Below are 22303 nucleotides of genomic sequence, written 5' to 3'. Positions count from 1 at the left end.
TTTATTTTTGTGTTTCTAAGAAGTATGTATCCGTTTAAGAAAATGGAGAAAAAAGTTGAAAAATATCCAAAAAAGGAAGAACACCCGCTTTTCCAAAAGGAACCAAGGGATAGAGAAAAGGTAATAGTATTTTTATCCATAAAAAGTGTGTCAATTTATGTAGTTTTATGGACTGAATCTAAGTCATTTGTCCATTTTTCAATATCAATTACCGTATGTTTAAATTTCAATTTATTTTGGATTTCCGTTTATTTTAGAGGAATTCCTTTACTTCTTATTTAATTTTTTTTAATAAGATTTCCGTACTCAAACTTTACCTCAAACACAAAATCTATAAAAAAAGTATATAGCTAAATGGAACAGTAATTAAACTGACCACTTGTGTTCTTAATTTTCAACTTTTTTTGCGAAATTCGAAAAATCACGCAAGCCTCGCCTGTTGCCTGCCTGTGTAATTATTTCAATTATTTATCTGTCAGTCGTTAAAGAAAAAAAAAAAAAAAGAAAACATTTTTTGCTCTAAATTGTAACACAATAATAATTCTTTGATACAATAAACCATCGTTTCCTCTCCGATTTCTAAGAATCTTCAAGTTAAATCTTTCGAATTCGATACAATTTTGCCACTCAAATAAAAAAAATAAATGTGCAAAAAAAAAATTTGTGAGAATTTTTATAAGAAATTCGATCTGAAAAGTGCTTAAAGAATAAAATAAAAAAAAATAAATAAACAAAATCAAAAAAAAAAAAAAAAAACTAAAGCAGCTTATTTCCTGCCGCAACAACCCATCAGCCAGTAGCAGCTCCGGGCTAGGTGGCAACTTTTGCTTAAAATATCTGGGTTTTTAGGTGAACTTTTTTTTTTTTTTATTTTAATTTTTTTTTTTGTTTAATTGTACAAGTATTATGCAAAAAAAAAAAAACAATTCCGTTTATTTGATTACTCTGCGCTATGAAATGCAATTAAATTTCGCACAAATCGCATGTGTTCTAGAATGACACACAGGTGCTTGGTGGCTGACTTTTCTTGTTGTTATTGTCGTTTTGAAAGGCTTAATATTGTTTTGGCATCAAAATTGACTGCATTTTATTTTTTTTTTCTGTCTTTTTTCTGTATTCTAATTTGCGAACTGAAAATCCAATTCTCAGACAATTGGAATTGGCTTCAAATTTGTTTTGTTAGAAGAAGTTGATACACAATCAGAGACCCGATTTGCATGTGCAATAAAAGACAAACAAAAATAAAAAAATGCTCGTGATGTGACACAATGTGACTTGAGCTAATTTCTAAAATTAAGCTTCTAATGGGGTTTTCTTGGGTCATGTTTTTTTTTTTTTTTATTTCGTTCGGTTATGGTTGAATGGAAGAGTCATTAGTCAGGGAAGAGTTTATCAAGTTGAAACTGTGGGAAAAATAATACTAAGTGCAGTTTGTGGTTGAATTTATGTAGTTTACTTTCTGGTTGATAAAGTTTAGTGATTTTTTTATAAGTCAATGATTCAATGATCAATGGGTCAATGATTACTGGGCTGCTAGAGAACCAACTGTATTCTAGAAAATACATGTGAAGGTCTATGCACTCTTTTTTATATTTGTAAACATTACCAAAAATCATAGAAAATGTTTAGAAAAAACTGGCTTTTGAATCGATTAACCAAATAATCGCGTAGGTAAACTTTTAAATGCGTAAACAGAAAATATCACCATGATTAGTTTAGCTTAATGAGTTGACACATTTTTTGCTAAAATTGACCTAATTTTGTATACCCCCAGCTGCTGTAGGTTTTCCTGAATACAATAGTCACTTTTGAAGTAAATTTTTTTGAAGTGAAAACTTCTTTAGTATCGTAGTGATTTGAACCAAGATGAAACGAAAACGCGACACGAAAATTCAACTTATTATAACTTTTTTGTTTTAATAGATAGATGAATGAAATTTGTTAATTAAAAAAACTACAATTGTACAAAATTTTAAATTTCATATTCAAAATTCTAAAATAACGGTGAAGAGATGTTCTTTTTCTAGACACGTTATATCTTTTGATCTAGAGCACATACAAATTTTATTTTACTTTAATACGCATGCTGATAATATAACCTTTTATTTGATATATCACACATCAAGGTACACGTGCTCTACAAGTTACACAATCTTAAATTAAAAAACTTGAAAAATACCTCAAAACGCCTGTAGAGATCTGTTGCCGGCGACCATGCACCAGTGTAGGAAGTACCGTAATCTCAGTTTGAAATTACTTGAAACAATTCTTATATTTTTTGTAGGCATCCTAGAAATATGATTGAAGCGTCATATAAAAGGTGAATTAATAAGCTTTAAGATGATATAAAATTTAAGTTGTCATACAAAAATGTAAAGATTTTTTTTTTGTTTTTTCATCAAAAATGATTGTTTTGAATAAATTATTTTTATACTTTTAGCGCTAGTAAAAATTTAAGCATGGTTTTATTTTTTAAGAAAATTTGTAAGTTTTTTCAAGAAAAATGAATTTTTTAAGGTTTCACTTCTACCACGTGTGAATTATGTTTATTTTATTATACATTTTTCAACACCCTTAAAACATTAAAATATTTAAAAACAGAACTTAAAAGAGGAACTGCTTTGGAGTTATCTTGAAACATTAAAAGTATTTGAAAATTGTCAACTTTGTATGAAAGTAATGATTTTTTTCCTTGAGCTTTCACAACCTTTAAAATTTCCTTGACTATATTAATCCAGTCAGAAATTTATATTTATATTCTGACTGTAAAAATATTGGAAGCAGTTTGTTGTTTAAATGTATGTAAGTTCAAAATCTCGAAAACACAAAATTAATATTACCCAAGATTTCGAAAAATCAAACTGCAAAAAAAAAAAAACAGAATCTTCGAAAAGCGAAATCTCGGAATCGAAATACCGAAAAAAATTATGAAGCGAAAAAATTGTGCAAATCGAGTGTTCAATTATTGAATGCAAGTATTTATTTGATTTAGATTTGTTGGCAATTAGGCCAACACATAATTCACATAATTTTTACGTAATCCACATGCACTGGGGCGTATACTTGTTTTTTTTTTTTATTTTTTTTTCATATATGTAGGTACTCACGTTATGGGATTGAAATAAAAATTAATCCAGCCTAAAACAGTTATTTGCATGCAATCTGGGAAATGATAGAATTTCCAGCTAATTTCGAGACACCCTATTGAAAAAATGCAACACCTTTGAAATTCGGTGAAAGTGTTGAAGTTGATATGATAAGCAAGAACCAAAAGAGTTTATTCAAGTATCCAAAATGAAAGGGTGTTTTTTTTCGAGAGAAATGAAAAGTTATCTAGATTTTATAACTTAAATTTAATTTTTGAAGTAGGTAATGAATTATTGTGCATGATTTCATGGAAGGTACTTTCTAACGCTGAAATATATAAAAATAGCACTTTTTATTTTTGAAAAGTATCTAGTAGATTCAGTGGTGAACCCAAATAAAATGTAATTTAAAAAATTCTTAAAGAACAATTTGAATTTCATAAAATATTTATATTGAGACCTTAATAAATATTATGTACAATAGAAAAACGAGATATCTACATGGCTTATTTCAGAAAACAAATTTAATATATTTTGCTTGAATATATTTTTTGTATTGGAGTATAACCCTTGTAACGAGTGTGACACAAAATCCAATTTCTCGATTCCTTATGTCATTATTTAACATTTAAGAAAAAAATTAGAAGCTTCTAAACTTTATTTACAATCTTTTGTATATCTTTGGAAAAAAATAACTTAAACAACCAGTTTCTTAATCTAAAAATCAAGTAATATTTCTTAATAAAAAATATTCTCATTTATTAACTTTTATGTGAAAATTTCACCGAAATTATTGAAGCAAATTCTATTCAATAGAACAATTTTAAAATATAAAAAAGTACAAGGTTTACACTACAACTCTAGATAAATAAAGTCACAAACCCCATTTTTGCGGATTTTGTGTCTTCAACTTTAATTGTTTTTAATGAGTCCAGAACGTGCTCTATTTTACTTACATTTTTATAGTCACATAAATCGCTAGTAATGTGATTTAAATTATTTTATAAAACAACAATAAAATGTAACATTTTCCTTAAAATAAAAAACCAAACATTAAAATAAATTAGAACAAGTAATTCTGACTCTCTGCCTCCTGTTTTGTCGTTCAATAAATAAGTATTTTTTTATTTGTTTGATCCAATTGTGATGCGGTAGGTCGGTCATAAACAAATTGAGTACACAATTAAACACAAGGTTAATCTCGTATTCCAGATATAAATAAAGTGTATACTTAGCTCCAATTGTACTGAACTGATCAAAAGATACAACCTCTTGGACATAATCGTTAACTTAAAAGATTTTTTATTTCTGTTTTCTGTTTATTTTTGAACGTGGGTTCAATTAAAAAAATAAGTTTTGCCAATTTTTCATAAACACACCTTGAGTTCACTTAAAAATGGGCATACTTTTACCAGTTTACCCCCGCACTTACAATCTCTGATTGCACAATATATTTCGGAAATAATTAACCAAGAAAACTCTGTGTGTGTGTGTAGGTATCTTTTTATCTCTCATAAGAAAAAAAAAAAAGAAAAGTGTCACAGAAACAAATTATTACCAATATCGAGATAAATTTATCTACAAATTTTTCCTTTTATAGATTTTAATTGCAATTAAATGGAAAAACGTGATGCAGGCACAATATTTGTCGCAGATTTATGTTTTCCTTCTTGAATTTAAATTGGATTATAATTATTATCTCTATTAATTTCCGTTGAATTGTTTTATTTTATTTCTTTTATTTAAACGGACAAATAGATTTAAATGATTCATTTTGATAAAATCAAATGCAATTTTAATTAATTTGTGATCATTAACTTTATGGGACTTTTTTAGCTCATTAAATTTTTCTAAGGAAGTAGTGATGGGTAAGCTTAATATTACAAATCGAAAAGTAATTTTTTTTTAATTTTTACAAAGTTTTAAAAATATTATCTTTGTGTTTAGAAAATTTGATATATCAGTTTATCGATATTTTGCTTTATTAATATACTGATTTATCCATAGTTATATAGTGAGCTAATGGCTACTTTTTTGGACCAATGACACGTCCTTAGTAGCCAATATTGATTCAACTTATGTAAGTACCTACAATGGAAGTGGTCCAAAAAAAAAAATGATACCCAAATATGTGTGGAATCAATAAAAATATCGATTACAAATTTTAACAAATTGTTAATCAAAAAAGTATGAGACTTTCGATTTATCGATATTTGAAACATATCCATTAATATCGATTTATTGAAAATGAATATCGATAATTTGATATATCGGGTTTTTATTATTCTTTTCTTTCACAAAAATCGGCAAACAAATTTTAAATTCAAACATGTTATCCAGAATGTTTTTCTTTCAGTGTATTTCAACACAACAAATGACGTTAAAAACAAACTTAATATTAATATCTCTTTCTTATCTTATATTTCACTTTTTTAATCCTTTTTTGGAAAAAGATTAAAAAAAAAATAATTCCCGTGTAAGTATTCAAGATAATTAAAGATAAAATTGTTTTATTTTTCTGTGTTACTGTGTTTAGATTTTTCTTTGACTGCGACATGCCGCGCATCTTATCTAATCGAAATCTAAGAACAGTCTTACTTTGTTGCTTAAGAATAGCGCCTCTACTTGAAATAAATACATAAACAAACTATCTTCTACTTAAATAGATTTAAAATGTTTTAAGGTCGGTTGCATTTTTGGACATGAAACGCTTGAAATAACTTCCATTTTGGTAAATGTTTACATTTAAAAAAGATACATTTTCTATTTTTAAAGTACATAGCTTCAACTCCGGTAGGTAATTTAATATCTAATCTTTTTACTAAACAAATAAAAAAAAAACATACCTTTGACGTCATTAAAAGAACTCAGTTGATGGATGATGATGAATTCTCTTACCAAAAATTATTACAAAAAAAAAATATTATTTTCACTTAAAAGCTATACACAAATGACCCTTCAATCTTAGCTTAGCTCCCTCTCCATTTTGTATTTAATTTGTAATGAAAATTATGTCTTAATCTCTGGTCAAAAAGCAATATGATGGAATATTGGTATGGTTTATGTTTTGTATCTTGAATTTCACAATATTTTTTTTATTACAAGTTGTGTTTTGTGTGTTTTTTTAATGGATTATGATCAAAGTGACGGAATTTGTCAAATTATAGGCTTTTAATGCGATTGAGAAATACACAAACAAAAAAAATAAAAAAAAATATTAAAGATCATTAAGTAACTTTACAATTGCTAAAGAGGCTTTTACATTACAAACATTTCATTCTACCGAAAAAGGCTTGAAAATGTTTATTTAATTTTTTTTATTATCAGAATTATTTTTAGATTGACTTGGACTATTGACAAGTTTGATGATTAATTAAAATATATTTCCGTACAAATTATAAACAAAATTTTTCCTATTCTATGTTAATTTCTTGAATACGATCCACAATCTTAAAAACTCACACCCCATTTCCTTAGCATGAAACTAAGTTACGTTCCACAAAGTGTTTTGACTCATAATTAAAATTTCAGATTACAAATCGAAAAAGAAAATATCCAACTGAAGTTTGGGTTAAAAAACTAATACGGTCCACATTTTTTAAGAATCCATTTTTTTTTTTTTTCAAGTTTTATCAATGACAAAAAAGCTTCTCATATATAATATACAATGATTTCACACTTACAAGACGTAATCCTAGTACAAACAATTCGTTTTTAAATAAAACGAATGCATTCCACAATGTATAACCAGTAATATTACAAGAAAGAGAAGGTTAAAAATTTACAAAACCAACGGTTTTACTAAGAATATAAGTTTTGAAAGGTAGTTGGCTAAATAGAAGTGGATTAACCTTGAAATTGTCTAATTATTCATATTTGTTTACTAAACCGATTGTTGTGGAATGTAAAACTATAAATTGTGGAATGTAAAATTTTGATTTTTATGGAAAATTTTCATTTTCATTTCCAGGTTTGGACTTGCTTAAACTTCTATAGGATTATATTTAAATTCCTAAAATCATCATCAAAAACGAATACGTTCCACAACTTCTAAACAGACATGAAAAACCATAAATAATGTTTGTAAGTTGACAAATGCCTAGTTTTATTTCAAGACCTAAACTATATAATGTTCTTAAGCTTGTGGAATGTTATGATAACCCTTATTATAATGTTCTGTTTTTTTCTTATGAAATAATTTTCCGCAATTTGACTGGCTTTAAAGATAACGTCACCCACAACACAAAAATAACGTAATAATCCCTTGGTTGACCTTATGTGCGGCCAGTTAGTCACATTTATTTCGACAGAAAAAAATATGAACTGATGGTAAAAAAAAAAAAAACCGTTCCAAAGAACAGTCTTAAGGTCTGCACAGAGGGGTGCCATACAGCAACCTCAGCCAGCCAGACTCTTCGAAGTCTTATGAACTCAAACAATAAAATAAACAATTTCGCGCAGTCATGACTCTATCCTCGAATATTTTTCCCTCTCATACCCTTTGCTATTGGGCCCTACCCAAAAGTTAGACCCTCGAGCTGTTTGGTCTTTGGGAAGTTGATTTAAATAAAAAGAGTTCCATTGTTTAGTACTCAAAGAGTTTTTTGCCCATGAAGATGATGATGATGATGTCTGGATCATGGCGAAATGGTGCCTGGACGTCTGCTGGAACTTTGTTAAAAAAAAAAGAATTTGAAAAAAAAAGATTTCAAGTCCTCCATAAAGTTCCACAAAAGTTAAAAAAAAAAAAGTAAACTGTAAAAATGTATCTTATGACTGGATTGGACCTTTATCACATTGAGAAGGCGCTCGCTTGATGCTCTCTTCCATGGTAACCCGAGAAGAAGATGTGATGTTGTATTTTCAAATTTTATAGCATCACCAGCATAGAGAGTAAGAGCATCAGCGATATATTTATGGAGTTTTATTTTTTTTTTTTTTGTCCAGAGTAAAAGAAGTTATTTTAACTTAAACTTTACTGTGTTTGCCCTTTTGATTGGATATTTGATATCGCGCCAGCAATGGGGACACAGTTTTCCTGTCTCATTGACCACAAATTTACCTCTCCTGCCATAAGCCTGGGGTAGACACATTTTATATGTATTATATGAAATCTACATTTTTCTTGCGGCACACACAGGGTTAACCTAATGAACCGCACCTCATTCTCGATCGATAGACGACGACGATGATGGTGAAGACTAAGAGAATAACAACAACAAAAAGGAAGAACGACAACGTTGATGTTGATGATGATGGCTTTTTGTGGATGGCACTTTGGTGCGCTTGTAAATGTGGATAAGTGGTAATTGGAATCCTTTTATTAACTTTATAAATAAAATACAAAAAAAAAAGAAGTTAATTTATTGAGTGGTTAACAACTGGATGACCTCTTTATTTATTTTATTTTGTATTCTTTTTTTCACGAGGGAATATAATAAAATCCATAAAAAAGTGATTTGTAGGGAATTTTTTAAACTTACGTTCCACATTAAAAAAAAAACATTAACAGAAAATTAATTAACTGTCAAATTTCACAATGCATTTACTTTGATTTTAAGAATTTCTGGTAAACTTACGTTCCACAAACTATAAAATAACACGTGTTCGTCCCAAATTACGTTCCACAATCTTTCAAAATTTAACCATTTATTTACGCCTCACGTGAAATGATAATAATTTGTTTCCACAGTTCTTTTCGGACATATTTACTTGTGGAAGGTAAAGCTGAATTTTAAAGTTTTCTTGGCACGATAATGAAAGCGTTAAAAAAGTTTTCATGGAACATATTTTCAGTTTCTGAGCAAGTAAAACGAAGGTAAAATGCGAGAGAAAAATAGAAAATTGAAAAAAATGTTTAAAAATTGAAAACGTAATTTCATAAAATGTTGTGGAACGTAAGATTGTATGTTTCTTGCTATGGTATTTTATTTCTCATTATAATTTTCCTCTTGGGACTTGTATTTTCTATCTATCTTCATTCGTTTCCATAATAAAATTTATTCTACATGAAATAAAAAAATAATAGGTACGATCCACAATCTTTCGCACCCAATATTTTCCGTATGTCATCATGAAATAACAAGAAAAATGTTTTTAAAAGCATCCCTTAAGTAAAATTTTCCACCAAATGTTTTTGTTTCATTAAAAGGAGTTGTGGAACGTAAGTTGATATTTTAACTTCGCGTTTCTTAGAACAAATTTAATTTTCACTTGTTTTTTTTTTCTAAACATTAATTTCGGTCAGGGAAAATTATTTGTTAAGTTTTTCGGCACGAAAACTCATTTAACGAGAAATTAAAAGAGAATACATTCCACAGTATGTAATGAGCAATATTCTAGATGAAGGGGATGAATGAAAAGTTTTGGAATATAAATTCAAAATACAAAAACAGATTTGTATCAAAATTATATTTTTAGTTGGACTCTATTCGAAATGGAAGCTGTGGAACGTAAATTTCACTTTTCTTTGTAAATGGTCGATATTAGAAAAAATTCGTGTCATTACTGTCAAATTTTCAAAATTTATCTTTAGTAAGACTACAACGATGACCTTAAGTTAATTTGTCAAACTCCCTTGACAGAGGTTCCCTCATTTTTTCCGGATCCACTTATAGTATTTTTTTTTTCCTATCTTCCTTCCGTCTATAAATATCGATTCCTATTTTTTAAAATAATCATTTCTAATGATGAGGAACAAAAAAAAAACAGACAAAAAAAAGGGATCAGAGCTCATTGAAAATGTCTAATTTTAGATCCCCAGATAGACGATGTTATGCAGCAAATGGTGCTAAACTGATGGCGACATACGTTTTTAGAAACTCCAAAGCCCAGAGCAAACATAAATAAACTTTACTTTCAAAAACTAACACACATTTATGTGTGTGTCGTCTTCTATGCAGTAGCTAATGATGCACACACAAAAATCCCTTTAAAAAAAAAAAATCCCGGCAGCGGAAATGTTCATTGGACCGAAAATTAATGTGAATCTATAAACCGAACTATATTCGCTTTGCAGTGAAAAAAAAACAGAACGTGTGTCGAAACGAACAGCATGCTGCACTGCATCAAACCACATCACCAATATATACCGTGACATTCTTGAACCGAAAAAGAAATATAAACAAAAAAAAAATGTAAAAAGTGTTTCGATGCTCCACTGAAAAAGCAGAGATTTTGGGATCATTTTTGAATTTTTTTTTCCCGGGGAGGATTTTGGAATTTACGATCCAACTCGCATTTCAAACAAAATAACCAACTCTACACCATACAGTGGGGCTGTTCTGAAACAAATATTCCAAAACATCAATGTACAAAATGCTTTAAGGTCAAAATTATTAGCTACTTTGTTTGTACATAGTCAAAATACTCATAAAGATCCATAAAAATTACAATTTTACATTCCACAAACTCAATTTTCATAAAATTTATATTGGTTGTTTCATGTTTATTTTTCACGCTTCTTGTGTCATGTTTCTTGTAGTTTTATATAGGTAGTGGATATGCCATGAAAATGATTGTGGAACCTATTCTTCTTCTCATGTTACGTGACTTTACTGTAGAAAAATGTCAAAAAAAGCTAATTTTTCTAAACCAAAAATGAAGAATGAAAGGAAAACTTCAATTGAAACTTTACGTTCCACATCCTGCATTTTCAGAAAAAATTGAGTGATGGATAAATATTAACGTCTTCCACGCTTTTTAAATATTTTCCTTTTTTTAATATCACAAAAAAAATTGTGGAACCTACTTATTTGATTTAAAAAAGCGTTTTCATGAGGTTTTTCTGTGGAAAAAGACGGACTTTTTTCTAACCCTATAACGAGAAAAGTAAACAATTTTCGGTAAGATTTTTATAAATTGTGGAACGTAGAGTTCTTAATTTCAAGCCAATATTATTGATTTTTTATTTTATTCAAGTTAAACTAAAACTTACATCTCACTAGAAACCAGCCTTACGTTCCACACGTTATACAGGGTGTCCCAAAAGTAATGGATCAAACGAAATATGCTGATAGGCCAACTTAAGGGCTCTCAGAATTTGGTAACTTGTTCATCCCAAATCCTTACGGTTTTCGATTTAATGCAGTTTTTGTGAAATTTCGAAAAATGCCGACTTTGCATCAGTATTTTTCTTCCTCCGCTCATAATTGATTTTTGTTTTTTTACAATTCTTTCACTAAAACGTTGCCTAATAATAGGAAATAATTAATTAATCAAAATATTTTTTATTTCATACGCCATTTCGCTGCAAATTAATTAACAGTTCCATGTTTTATAAAAACTCAATTTCTTTCTTTTATTTCAGAGCAATACCCTGAAAAAAATTTGCATGGTGTGATACTGGTTTATTATTTTAAAAACTTGCCGTGTTATTGCAGTTTTCAAAAATGCATAAAAGTTTCCAAAGTTGTAATTAGAACAAAAGATATTACAATTTAAATGCAACAAAACAGGGTTTTTCAGAGAAAAATAACAAACAAAAGTCGAGACTTTTATTCAAAAAGAAATAAACAAACAACAGTCGAGAAAATGTGTTTATTTTTCTTTGTTATTTTTCTCTGAAAAGCCCTGTTTTGTTGCATTTAAATTGTAATATCTTTTGTTCTAATTACAACTTTGGAAACTTTTATGCATTTTTGAAAACTGCAATAACACGGCAAGTTTTTAAAATAATAAACCAGTAACACACCATGCAAATTTTTTTCAGGGTATTGCTCTGAAATAAAAGAAAGAAATTGAGTTTTTATAAAACATGGAACTGTTAATTAATTTGCAGCGAAATGGCGTATGAAATAAAAAATATTTTGATTAATTAATTATTTCCTATTATTAGGCAACGTTTTAGTGAAAGAATTGTAAAAAACAAAAATCAATTATGAGCGGAGGAAGAAAAATACTGATGCAAAGTCGGCATTTTTCGAAATTTCACAAAAACTGCATTAAATCGAAAACCGTAAGGATTTGGGATGAACAAGTTACCAAATTCTGAGAGCCCTTAAGTTGGCCTATCAGCATATTTCGTTTGATCCATTACTTTTGGGACACCCTGTATATTGAAAAAAAAATAAACCTAGATGATTAAAAATTTTATTCAATGTTTCTTTGAAAAGTTTTTAAATTTTTTGGAAATTGTGGAACTTATTCTTGTATGCCTTTAGTGCCATTTCAGGAAGTTTCGTAGAGAGATACAAAAATAAAAAATACATTCCACAATGCGTTCCACAACATGCCAGCAGTCAGGAAAAGCTTAGGAAGAGGTAAAAGTTTGAGATTTACCAAAATTGAATATGTGGAACGTAGTATTATAAACAAAAAATTCACGAGCTCCACAACTTTAAGACTGTTTGACCTATGCCACGTTTATAAGACTAGTCATCGATGAAACTGACCTAGTAAGTATATACTTTACGTTTGGAATCTGTGAAATGGACGCTGTGGAACCTAAGTTCAAAATTTTCGGACGATTTTTCATAAGAATGTCAATTTCACTCCAATTGAAATATTCCTGTTTTGCTATCCTCTGTCCCACTGTATATCTGACTCCGACGACAAGCTACAGCACATTTTCACTTTGTTCATCGAATTTCTCGCCGTGGTAAGTTGGTTAAAATTTTCCTTCATTTCATTTTATATAGAATCGGAATGTTTATGTTCTTTTGGGGCGGAATGAAATTTGTGCATCAACAAACTTAAAACAAAAATGTAGGTTCTGCTGTTTCATAGGTCCACATGCAACAACAGCACCACCATCATCACCACGACTAAAGAGACAAAATGAGGATTCTAATTTTAGACAAAAAACACACCCAACTCAATGTGTGGATCCTTACAAAATCATCCGCAAGAATCCAGGCCTCTTGGTCAATAATCACACACACATTAAATATATTATGCTGCTCTTTTGATGGTAATGGGGCGCTGACTGTGGTGCAAATGCAATAAAAATGATGATCCCCTTTCGTTTCAAATGATCATTCGGATTCATGTTGATGATCAGCCAAAAGACTTCTTCTTTGAACGGGCACACGGGCAGCAGTCTCATGTCAAGCCATCACAGGCGTTTGTTGTCGTTCGTCGTCATCGTCATGAAAAGAACGTTCGATGTTGGTCGGTAAGGAGAGAGAGATATATGAAATTTAAGTTTTTATATCCCTGTCCTCTGGCTATCTCTCTGGGTGCTGTATTTCCACAGTGCTGAACATTGGTCCATTATTTGTTATAAATTTTTCCCGCAGGGCGTTGTATTCTTAAGAGTTAAACATATTTGTGTTACTTTTATTAATTTCAATAAAAAAAAAATATAATAAAAGAAAAAAAAAACTTTTGCACAGAGTGAGTCATGCTCATTGGAAGCTGTTGATGGTTATACAGTGTGGGTACTTAAAATAGACACACTGAATAAAATTCGATACAAGGTGGAAGTTTGCTAAAGTGTGATTTTTAAAGAGCAGATAGCAGTGAGCAGTATATAAAAAGAGCAGATATTAATATCTGCTATTTTATCACTCTTTATTGGATTACGTTGGACTTTTGTAATCCTGGGGTCTGAGCAGTAAGCAGCGATATTGAAGAGCAATCGCAACTGTTCTCTGCTCAGTGAAAAAGCAGAGTAATTGAGAGAAGCTATTGCAATAGCAGTCTCAGCTCAAGTAAAAAGTAATTCTTTGCCTTTACTTGAATATATCGTTTTTCAAAGTCGAATCCTTGAAAAAAGAGGAAAGGCATGATAAACCAATATTTTTGATAATCTTATTCAAATATTTTTTTGCACAAGACAGCGGCAAGTCTTTTTAAAAAACTTAAAGGGTTTATTAAAAGTCTAAAAATGTTGTTGACCATTGAAGATAGTTTCTATAAAAAAAAAATTCAATCTCTTTCAAGTCTTAATCATGCTTTCGCCAAATCAAAACTCCAAATCAAACAACAAAATTAAGAACAAATTCCTAGAACTCATTTCATTCAATTCGGGGCTTGCGTGATTTTGTTTTTTGTTTTTTTTTTTTTCAATCTTTTTTTGTTTGAAACTTGTTTCTTGATCTAAATACCCAATACCTACCTCCTAAAATCTATTCTTATCTGATTTTAAAAAGAATTTGAAGTGTGTCTTTTTCAAATATTATGATAGCTTTACAATGCGAATGAATAGAACACGAATGGAAGAAAAATTTGTCGCCCTAAGGGGCTAATGGATTTACTTAGAAGAAAACATAAAATTAAAAAAAAAAAAATCTAAGTTAGAAATCTTGATTTTTTTTTATTTATAACTTTATTTAGAAGAACACACACATATATTTTTCTCTCTGGCTTAGTTACAAACCTTTAAGATTGTAATGTTGTTTCTATGTAAATATATTAAGGTCATATTCGTCATCTAGTTTTTTTTTTTTTTTTCAATATTTACACAACAAAACTGATTGCAATCTAATGTGTTTTTGTATCTTCTTCTATCTTTTGTTGTTTGTTTTAAAAATTAATCTCACCTATGCATTTTTTGTTTGTACTTCATAGATATAGTATAATAAATGCTAATCAAATAAGACTGAGACTTCTAATTATGGTTGAAATATGCAAGTATACCTACAAAACACAAGCATACACTTAGAAAAAAAATAATGTCATTTTCTTAATAAAAAAATCAGTTTGTATAAATATTTCTAAATATTTCGAATTTGGCATAAATCATGTTCAGTAAACCTTATCAATTTTAAAATTGGAAGGTTTAATACATTTTCTTGTTTAAATAAACTTTCATTTTGTAGAAAGTAAAATATTGTTATTTTCGAAAAAAAAAATTTTGTAAAAAAAAAACTTTTCAAAAAAACTACTTCAAGATGAAGAATGGTTAAAAAAAAATGTATTGTCAAAATGCAGTGATCAGTTTTTTCATCAAAAGTAGTGATAAGGGGTCAAAGGCGTATCTACTGATTTCAAACACTAACTCACACTCAAACATGAGTGAAAAATTAAAGAAACGATTCGTAGAAAAGTTTAAATTAAAAATTTTTGAAATTTCGTAAAACTTGATGAAAAAAGTATATTCGCAGTACATAATTCAAACATGTATTTTTTTTAATAAGGAAACACGTAGAAATTTAAAAAAGGTTACCGGAATGTGAACAAATTTCAAATTAGAAAATTAAATAAATTTGGAATTTTTTTTTTTTTAAGAAATTCGTACAAATTGGTGCACATTTTTTTTTAGTTCTCTTGAAGAATATTTATAAATACTTTTTATTGGAGAATTAAATTTGATCGATCACTTAGAAGAGGAGAGTGCTAATGGTTTTTTTTTTTATACATTTAATTTCTGAAATCCATGAAAAATTTAAAGAGATTATTTTTTTTTTAGATATCAATGTATATTGGAAACCTAGTTTGAAAAATTAATTGATTGGCGCCAGCACTTTATTTTACAACCATACGATAAGGAAAACATTTTTTTAAGTAAGTGAATATGTATTAAAAAAAAATAGAAGAGACAGTTTTTCTGGGTTTATCGCTACTAATTTCTCTTATCAATTCAAAATTAGTTTTTAAGTACGTACATATGTAGGTGTAGTTTCTTTATTTAAGTAAACCAAAGGGTCTTTAAAGCTGTGTCGCCTCGCCACACAGGTAAAATTTAAGTAGGAGTTCTTTAACAAACAAAGTGACAATATACCTAACCATTTTTGACAGAATGACTAGAAAAATTATGATCAAAATGTTTTTGATTGTGAAAGTTTAGTCTATAAAGACACTGTTAAACAGTGTTTTTCTTCATTTTTTTTTTTTTTCTTTTTTTCAAAATATCTTTAGCGCTATTAAGAAAAATAAGAGATCTTTTTCCATTTGTTTGCTAGTGCCGTTTGCTGATAAAAACAAATTATTTTAATATTTGAAATCCAGTGCATGGAAAACGAACTCCAACAAAGAATTTATAGAGTAGATGGGTGCAAATTTTTATTTTTATAAAGCTATACACATTTTTGCGAATAAACTTGGTGTTGTAGTTTGTATAGTATTGAATCACGAATTTACTCTAAAAATTGAATAAAGTGATTTTTTCTCTTCGTCAAAGAATTCTAATTAAGGTAAAACAAAAATATTTTGACTTTGTTTTCTTTTTTTTGAAAAATTATCAAGAGTAAAAACGTTTTTGCTTTTCGTTTGTCAATTTTTTTGCAAATAACCTTCAAGTCATTAATAAAATTAAAGTTGTTAATAAAAAACTTTCGAGAAACTTTGCGTACCTTAATTTTTGAGTTTTTTTTTTTTAATTTGAAATCATGTTTCATTTCATAAGAATTCTCAATAGAGGATAAAATAGAAAATAACAACACAATTTGTTTGCGTTTTCAAAAAACTGCTTTTACCTGAATATCGATTGCGGTTCATAAGTCTGTTTTCACCACAACATAGGTACCTACTTGTTTTAAGAATATTAAATTCAAACGGAAAACAACAAACAAAAGGTTTGAATAGTAAAAGTGCATTTTTGTATTAAAGTCTTTAATTCGCAATTAATAGAATTAAAAACAACTCACCCAAGTATTTTCACTTTTATACAATTCGTAATTCAATTATTCCGTGCATTACCTAAGTTCAAGTTAAGGTTTATAGCCAGAAATCCCTATGACAAACCGTTGAATTTTATATTTACCGACAATAAAACATACCTAGTCAAAAGCCAACAATTGAGATAAAATCTTAAATTTCTTAATTAGATAACTATTGCTGTTGTTCGCAATTCAACGAAATAAATTCGTCAGATTAAAAAAAAAAAAACAAGACAAACGTGCTTTTCAAGAAAATTCTTTAAGTTTAAAAGTTTTCAAGAAGAAAAGAAAAAAAATTGCAACAAGCTCCTAGAGACAAAATTCTTCAACTTTTCAAGTTCGAAAATCGAAAATACAAAACCTTTAAGTTTGAATGTTTTTCGACATACCTTCAAAAACTTTAATTTTACAATCTGTTCAGACAAGGTCATTGAACATTTAAAAGAGCAGTAAGTCACAGAAAAAGTCTCAACAAAAAGTTGTTCTCTGCTTTGGACAATTTTACTAAACAAATTCATACCATTATACTCATATTTGTCTTTTTGAATTTTAGAACAAGCTAATTTTTATTTTAAAATAAGAAAAAAAAATCTGTTGTTACTTTGGTTACAAATTACAGTAAGAAAAATGTAAATGTGGTAAATTGCAAAGACAAAGGGGAGTATTCTTAATAAAGTGATCGAATTTAAAACTTATCAATTTTTATGAATTTACTGTGAGTCAACTTAAAAACTAATTAGGCTTTTGAGGGGCTTTTTTTTGCAATAGATACTCAGTGCAGGGTTATTCTGATGGACTATCATGCCAGAGGTTCTGGTTTCAAGTTCAGGCTCTACCATTTAGGTAGATGTTTTTTATTCAAGGATTTTTAAGGCACCTAGGTTAGGTTAGGTAGAAATGGCTGTCAGGAAAACAACTGACACACTTAGACCATTTATTGGTCCGTTGTGATACCATGATTTTGTGAGGAAATTCCTCACTAATTAAACCAGTTGGAGCTTTTAATAAAGCGGTGAAGGTTGAAGATGTCAGTATTGATTAGCTCACTGGTATCTTCTAAGAAATATTTTTCCAGGTATTTTTTACGTCTACTGGAAAGGGCAGGACATGAGCAGAGAAGATGTTGGATTGTTTCTTCTTCTTCCTCATCAAGGCAACTTCTACAGAAGTCGTTAGAGATTACGCCAAGGCACCTAATTGAGAATAAAATCAAATCTAGGAATAACTTACTCAAAACTCGGCCTAAGAGTTGAAGTTTTTCTAACATCATTCGATTTAAAGAACATTTGTGAATGATGACATTTTTACTTTTAAATCTAACAAAATTGCATTTCATAAGAGTTTTATGATAGCTGAAAATGTCTCCAGGCTCATTCTTTCCTGAACTTTGTTCTTCAACTGTTTTTAATGGACCATATCCAACCTACAACTACGGAAGTTCTCAAAAAAATATCGTAAAACATTCTTCAAATTGAAGACAATGAACCTAAACTCAGTTGCTGTCATTATTGTTTAATATCCATACTTCAATAGGTTTTATATTTGGAAGAACAGAACAGAAAACATTTTTATTCATTGATTTGCTTGATTTAAAAAAAAAATCTTCAATACTCTCTTTTTTTAAATTCAGTCAAACAATAAAAAAAAAACAATGTGACAACTCAAAATTCCAATATACAAAAGATTTTCACACATTTCCGTTATACACACGAACAAAACAAAATAACAGTAAATATACCTGGCTACCAACAATCAGACAATATACAACCTTCATAAAAAAGTAAACAATAAAAATTGACTCCGTCCTGTTGCCTATTGTTTTCTTGAAAACAAAAAACAACAACAACAAAAATACTCCCTCAAACAAGATTTTTTTCCAAAATCTGTACATCCAAATAAAACATCAACCAAAAAGAAAAAAAAAACAACAACAAAAAAAACTTACCCTATTGCATTCCAAGGCTGCAGCACTATGCTCCTCTCGTTGTCTAAAACAGTGGCTGCACTTGCTCTTGTTAAATATGTTTGGTGAAAATTTTCGACAATCCGTTGTCCGGGTTCCCATTTTGATGAAAAAATTAAATTTTTCAAAACGAAACAAAAAAAAAAAAACTGTTTGATGGTTGATTTGAAAAATTTTTAATTTAAAAAAATGAGGGAAAACAAACTTTTTCAATTAATTTTTTTAAGGATTTTTTGTTTGTATTTTTTTGATGAAAAAAAAAAAAACAACTCAAAACACAAAGCCTATTCCGATAGATATTTTTTGAAAAACAATAAACAAGTTTATGTGGCACATTTTGTAGGCTTTTTTATTTTTGTTGTTGTTTCAAAACAAAAATTTGGGGCAGAGTGGAATTCCAGTTGTTTAGCTTTTTTTTTCTTTTTGTAGGTATTTTCTTTATTTATGTTGGAATTATGCAAATTAATTCGTAGCTGGCCATATTCCCCGATACCCGCTGTAGGCCAAACATTCACTCATTCGAACTCACTGAAAAAAACTCTCGAGCTCAAAAAAACAACGACACTTGTCGTTTTTTTTTTTTTTTTGTGTTTTCTTTTCTTCTTTTTTTTTTTCTTAAAATTTTATTTTAATTTATTTTTCTTCGCTTGGTATTTTTTTCGTATATTTCACTCCAGCTCAAGTGGAGCGGTGTGTGGTGAAGGGCACGTTTGTTACTTTGCTTGCTACCAGAGGCAGGCACTCTACACGTTACGTTCCACGACGACGAACGGAATTTTCAAAAAAAAAAAAAAACAAAAACAGCAACCGAAGCAAAGGGAGGTTAGGTGGCTGCTGAGACTGTTTACACAGAACAGACACAGCCAGCAACAAATCAAGAATCGCAAACTTTAAAACCAAATAAAAAAAAAATAACAACCGACAGACAGACTGTGAATTGCAAAAACAAAAAAACAACCCAGTTCGACACAGCAAAGCGGAGAATGGGGGTTCAATTCGGTTTTTTGGTTATTTTCGCGTTCCCGGGTAAAACAAAATCGAATTTTAGTTCACAAATCCACCACCAACCAAAAAATTCGATGTTCGAAATCCCTAAACTACTGTTTTCGAACTTTGTTTGTTGTTATTTTGTGTCAGTTTTTGACAGTTCGAAATGTCAAATCAGGATCGCATTCAACAAGTAACTCATCATAACTGTTGTTTAGGTGTATAAGCCAATAATACAAAATTTTGTTTCGAATCACGAGTGTTGTTGTATGAGTTATTAGTCATACAACAGATTATTATTTTGTACGAAAAATAATGTGAAATAAAGGTAAAAATTATAAAGAAACAAAAACAAAAAATTAATAATGATGATTGAATGAATATTATAATTTTTTTGTTTTCTTGTTTTTTTTATCTTATAGTTCGGCGCATACACGCGTCACGTGATAATATATTAAATTTCAAATAAAAAATCGCACAAGCACACTTTTCAACTCGAGTGTATCCACGGTACTGAATCGCGGCCGAACGGTAATTCAGCGATGATGTTGATTTGACTCAAATTTGTTGAACATTTTTACGTTTTGTTTTCTTGTTGGTGTTGTTTTGATTTTTTTTTTCGAGTGGAATTACAAGTGTGCGAGAGTATCGAACTTGTATGAAGAGGTTTGAGTTGGTTGAGTGGAAATGAAATTAACTCTCTCAAACTGTACTCGAACTTGAGGGATATTGAGATGTGAGTAGGTGAAGGATTGATAGCACATTTTAAAGGTGTCTTGGTGGCATTTTGTTCTTCTTAAGGCTAGACCACAACGGAGGGTATATGCGGTAGAGGTACGGGTAATTGTATGGAAAAATTTGCACAGCTGAATTTTGATTTATTTTTGAAGTAATACTTCTTTTGTGGCGTTAGGGTATTAAAATTTAATTTTTGATGATGGTTAGAGAAAACCAACCACTTGATACATATTTATCATTGAAATCAATGGGGAGTTCTAAGGATCAATTTTTAGAGAGCATAGAGCAGCATATAAAAAGAGCAGCTATGCTACTTAATTGCTCTTTAAATAGCAGCAGTGTTTTCCACTGTGATTTGAGTCGCTGAACGACAAGCAAAACCAATGCAATTTCAAATGTTTCAATAGACCGATGTTCTAATATCTAGGTCAAACCGTTCAGCTTCCAGAAGTGTTTTCGACCGCCCAACTTCAAACGGCTATATCTTGGAATTTTGAAAAAAAATGAAAACATTTTTTTGATGCCAAAAGGTAGCGGGGACTCTAACCTACATTTGGGTACAATTCCCATCCCTGTAGGTGCACGCGTTCTCAAATCGGGAGAACTTAAAGGTCAAAACAAAGTTAAGCCCGTTTCTGAAAAAATAGGCATGATGTGGCGGTTTAACATGGAAGAAGATTTTTTAAAAATCTGACAATGTGCAAAGCGTAGGCCTATGACACAAGCTATCGTTCCACATCACTCGCAAAAATTGCTCTCAAGCTGTTCAGCTTCCAGGAGCGTTCAAAGATTCGGGGATTTTTCGAAAAAAAATTTTACCCCAACTTTAAAACGCGATTTTCTCGGAATTTTGAAAAAAAAAAACCGGATTATATCTCTATGCGAACATAAGCTTTCATATGGCACCACTCCCATATCTCTAGGAATTGATACATTTGTAGATGAGATTTATATTTTTCTCTCAGCGATAAATCTCACTGGTTGACCGAAACATACAAAAATACAAAATAAAGGTTTCTCTCAGACCTTGACCGAAATTTTTCATTTTTAAAAATAAAGGTTATTTTATGACCTTTATTGAAAATGGCGATAAATAAGAGTTATTAAGGAACCTTTCAAAAGGTTGAGATTTATTTCTGATCTCTGCTTTTTACGATTGAATATTAGAATACCATTATGTTTATCAACTTAGTTAAAACTTCTTACATTTTTGAAACACCCTGTTAAATTTTTTTTCTGAAGTTCATAATAAAAAATAGAATATTTTAATTTTGCAAGCAAAGAAAGTAAAAAAAAAGCTAAACGGTGCTTAAGAAAAAAAAACTCTGAACTATTTGGCAGCACTGACATTTAAATGTCAATTCGATGAAGTCTTAGTCTTAGCTGTCATTTGTAAGCTCTGTCTTTTTTCTTCTCACAGAACTCCAACAAAAAAGGAAAAAATAGTCATTGAAAAAATCGTGGATTATAATCTTTGACCAACTCACGTTACTATTACGTAACAATAACAAATTTAAAGAACACAAGTTTTTTTTTATACCTATGTACAATAAAAAACAAAAAAAAAGGAAACAAAATCTTTTCAAAACTTACCTTGAAACAAGCAAAACCATCTCCTTTTTATAAAATATTTTTTTCGAATTTTGAATCAAACGAACCTTAAAATAACGAACGAATACAATGGATCGGAATAGGACGAAAAACGAAACAAACCGAATCGAACGAAAATAGGAACACACACTTTTATAAAAAAGCACTATTTTATAGAAAAAACTACACCTTTTACAACAAAAAAAGAAAGAAACTTTGAAGAAATATATTCACACACACTAAAAAAAATTAAGTACATAAACAGTTTAAGACAACAAACTAAAAAATTATACCGAAAATAAATATTTTTATGTGTCAAAACAATGTACAAAGCACGAACGAACACGAACTTGAATTTGAACTGTGAGAGGAATGAAAATAGATAATGGACGAATTCA

At 29.4% G+C, this 22303-nt stretch overlaps 1 protein-coding gene across 3 annotated transcripts in view; it reads right to left on the bottom strand.

Annotated features, from left to right (window-relative positions):
* The window catches only part of LOC129919708 (protein outspread), a 206269-nt gene extending 187069 nt beyond the window's left edge, over positions 1 to 19200 (bottom strand). For all 3 annotated transcript variants that reach the window (XM_056000680.1, XM_056000682.1, XM_056000683.1), the window contains exon 1: positions 18573 to 19200. In XM_056000680.1, the coding sequence (XP_055856655.1) occupies positions 18573 to 18692 (120 nt within the window). In that variant the 5' untranslated portion in view covers positions 18693 to 19200. The remainder of the gene's footprint in view (positions 1 to 18572) is intronic.
* Positions 19201 to 22303: the final 3103 nt, after the last annotated feature.

Source organism: Episyrphus balteatus, chromosome 4 (assembly GCF_945859705.1).
Source record: "Episyrphus balteatus chromosome 4, idEpiBalt1.1, whole genome shotgun sequence".
Lineage (NCBI taxonomy): Eukaryota > Metazoa > Arthropoda > Insecta > Diptera > Syrphidae > Episyrphus > Episyrphus balteatus.
The sequence above is the reverse complement of the archived record's forward strand: the minus strand, read 5'-3'. Positions and strand labels throughout refer to the sequence as shown.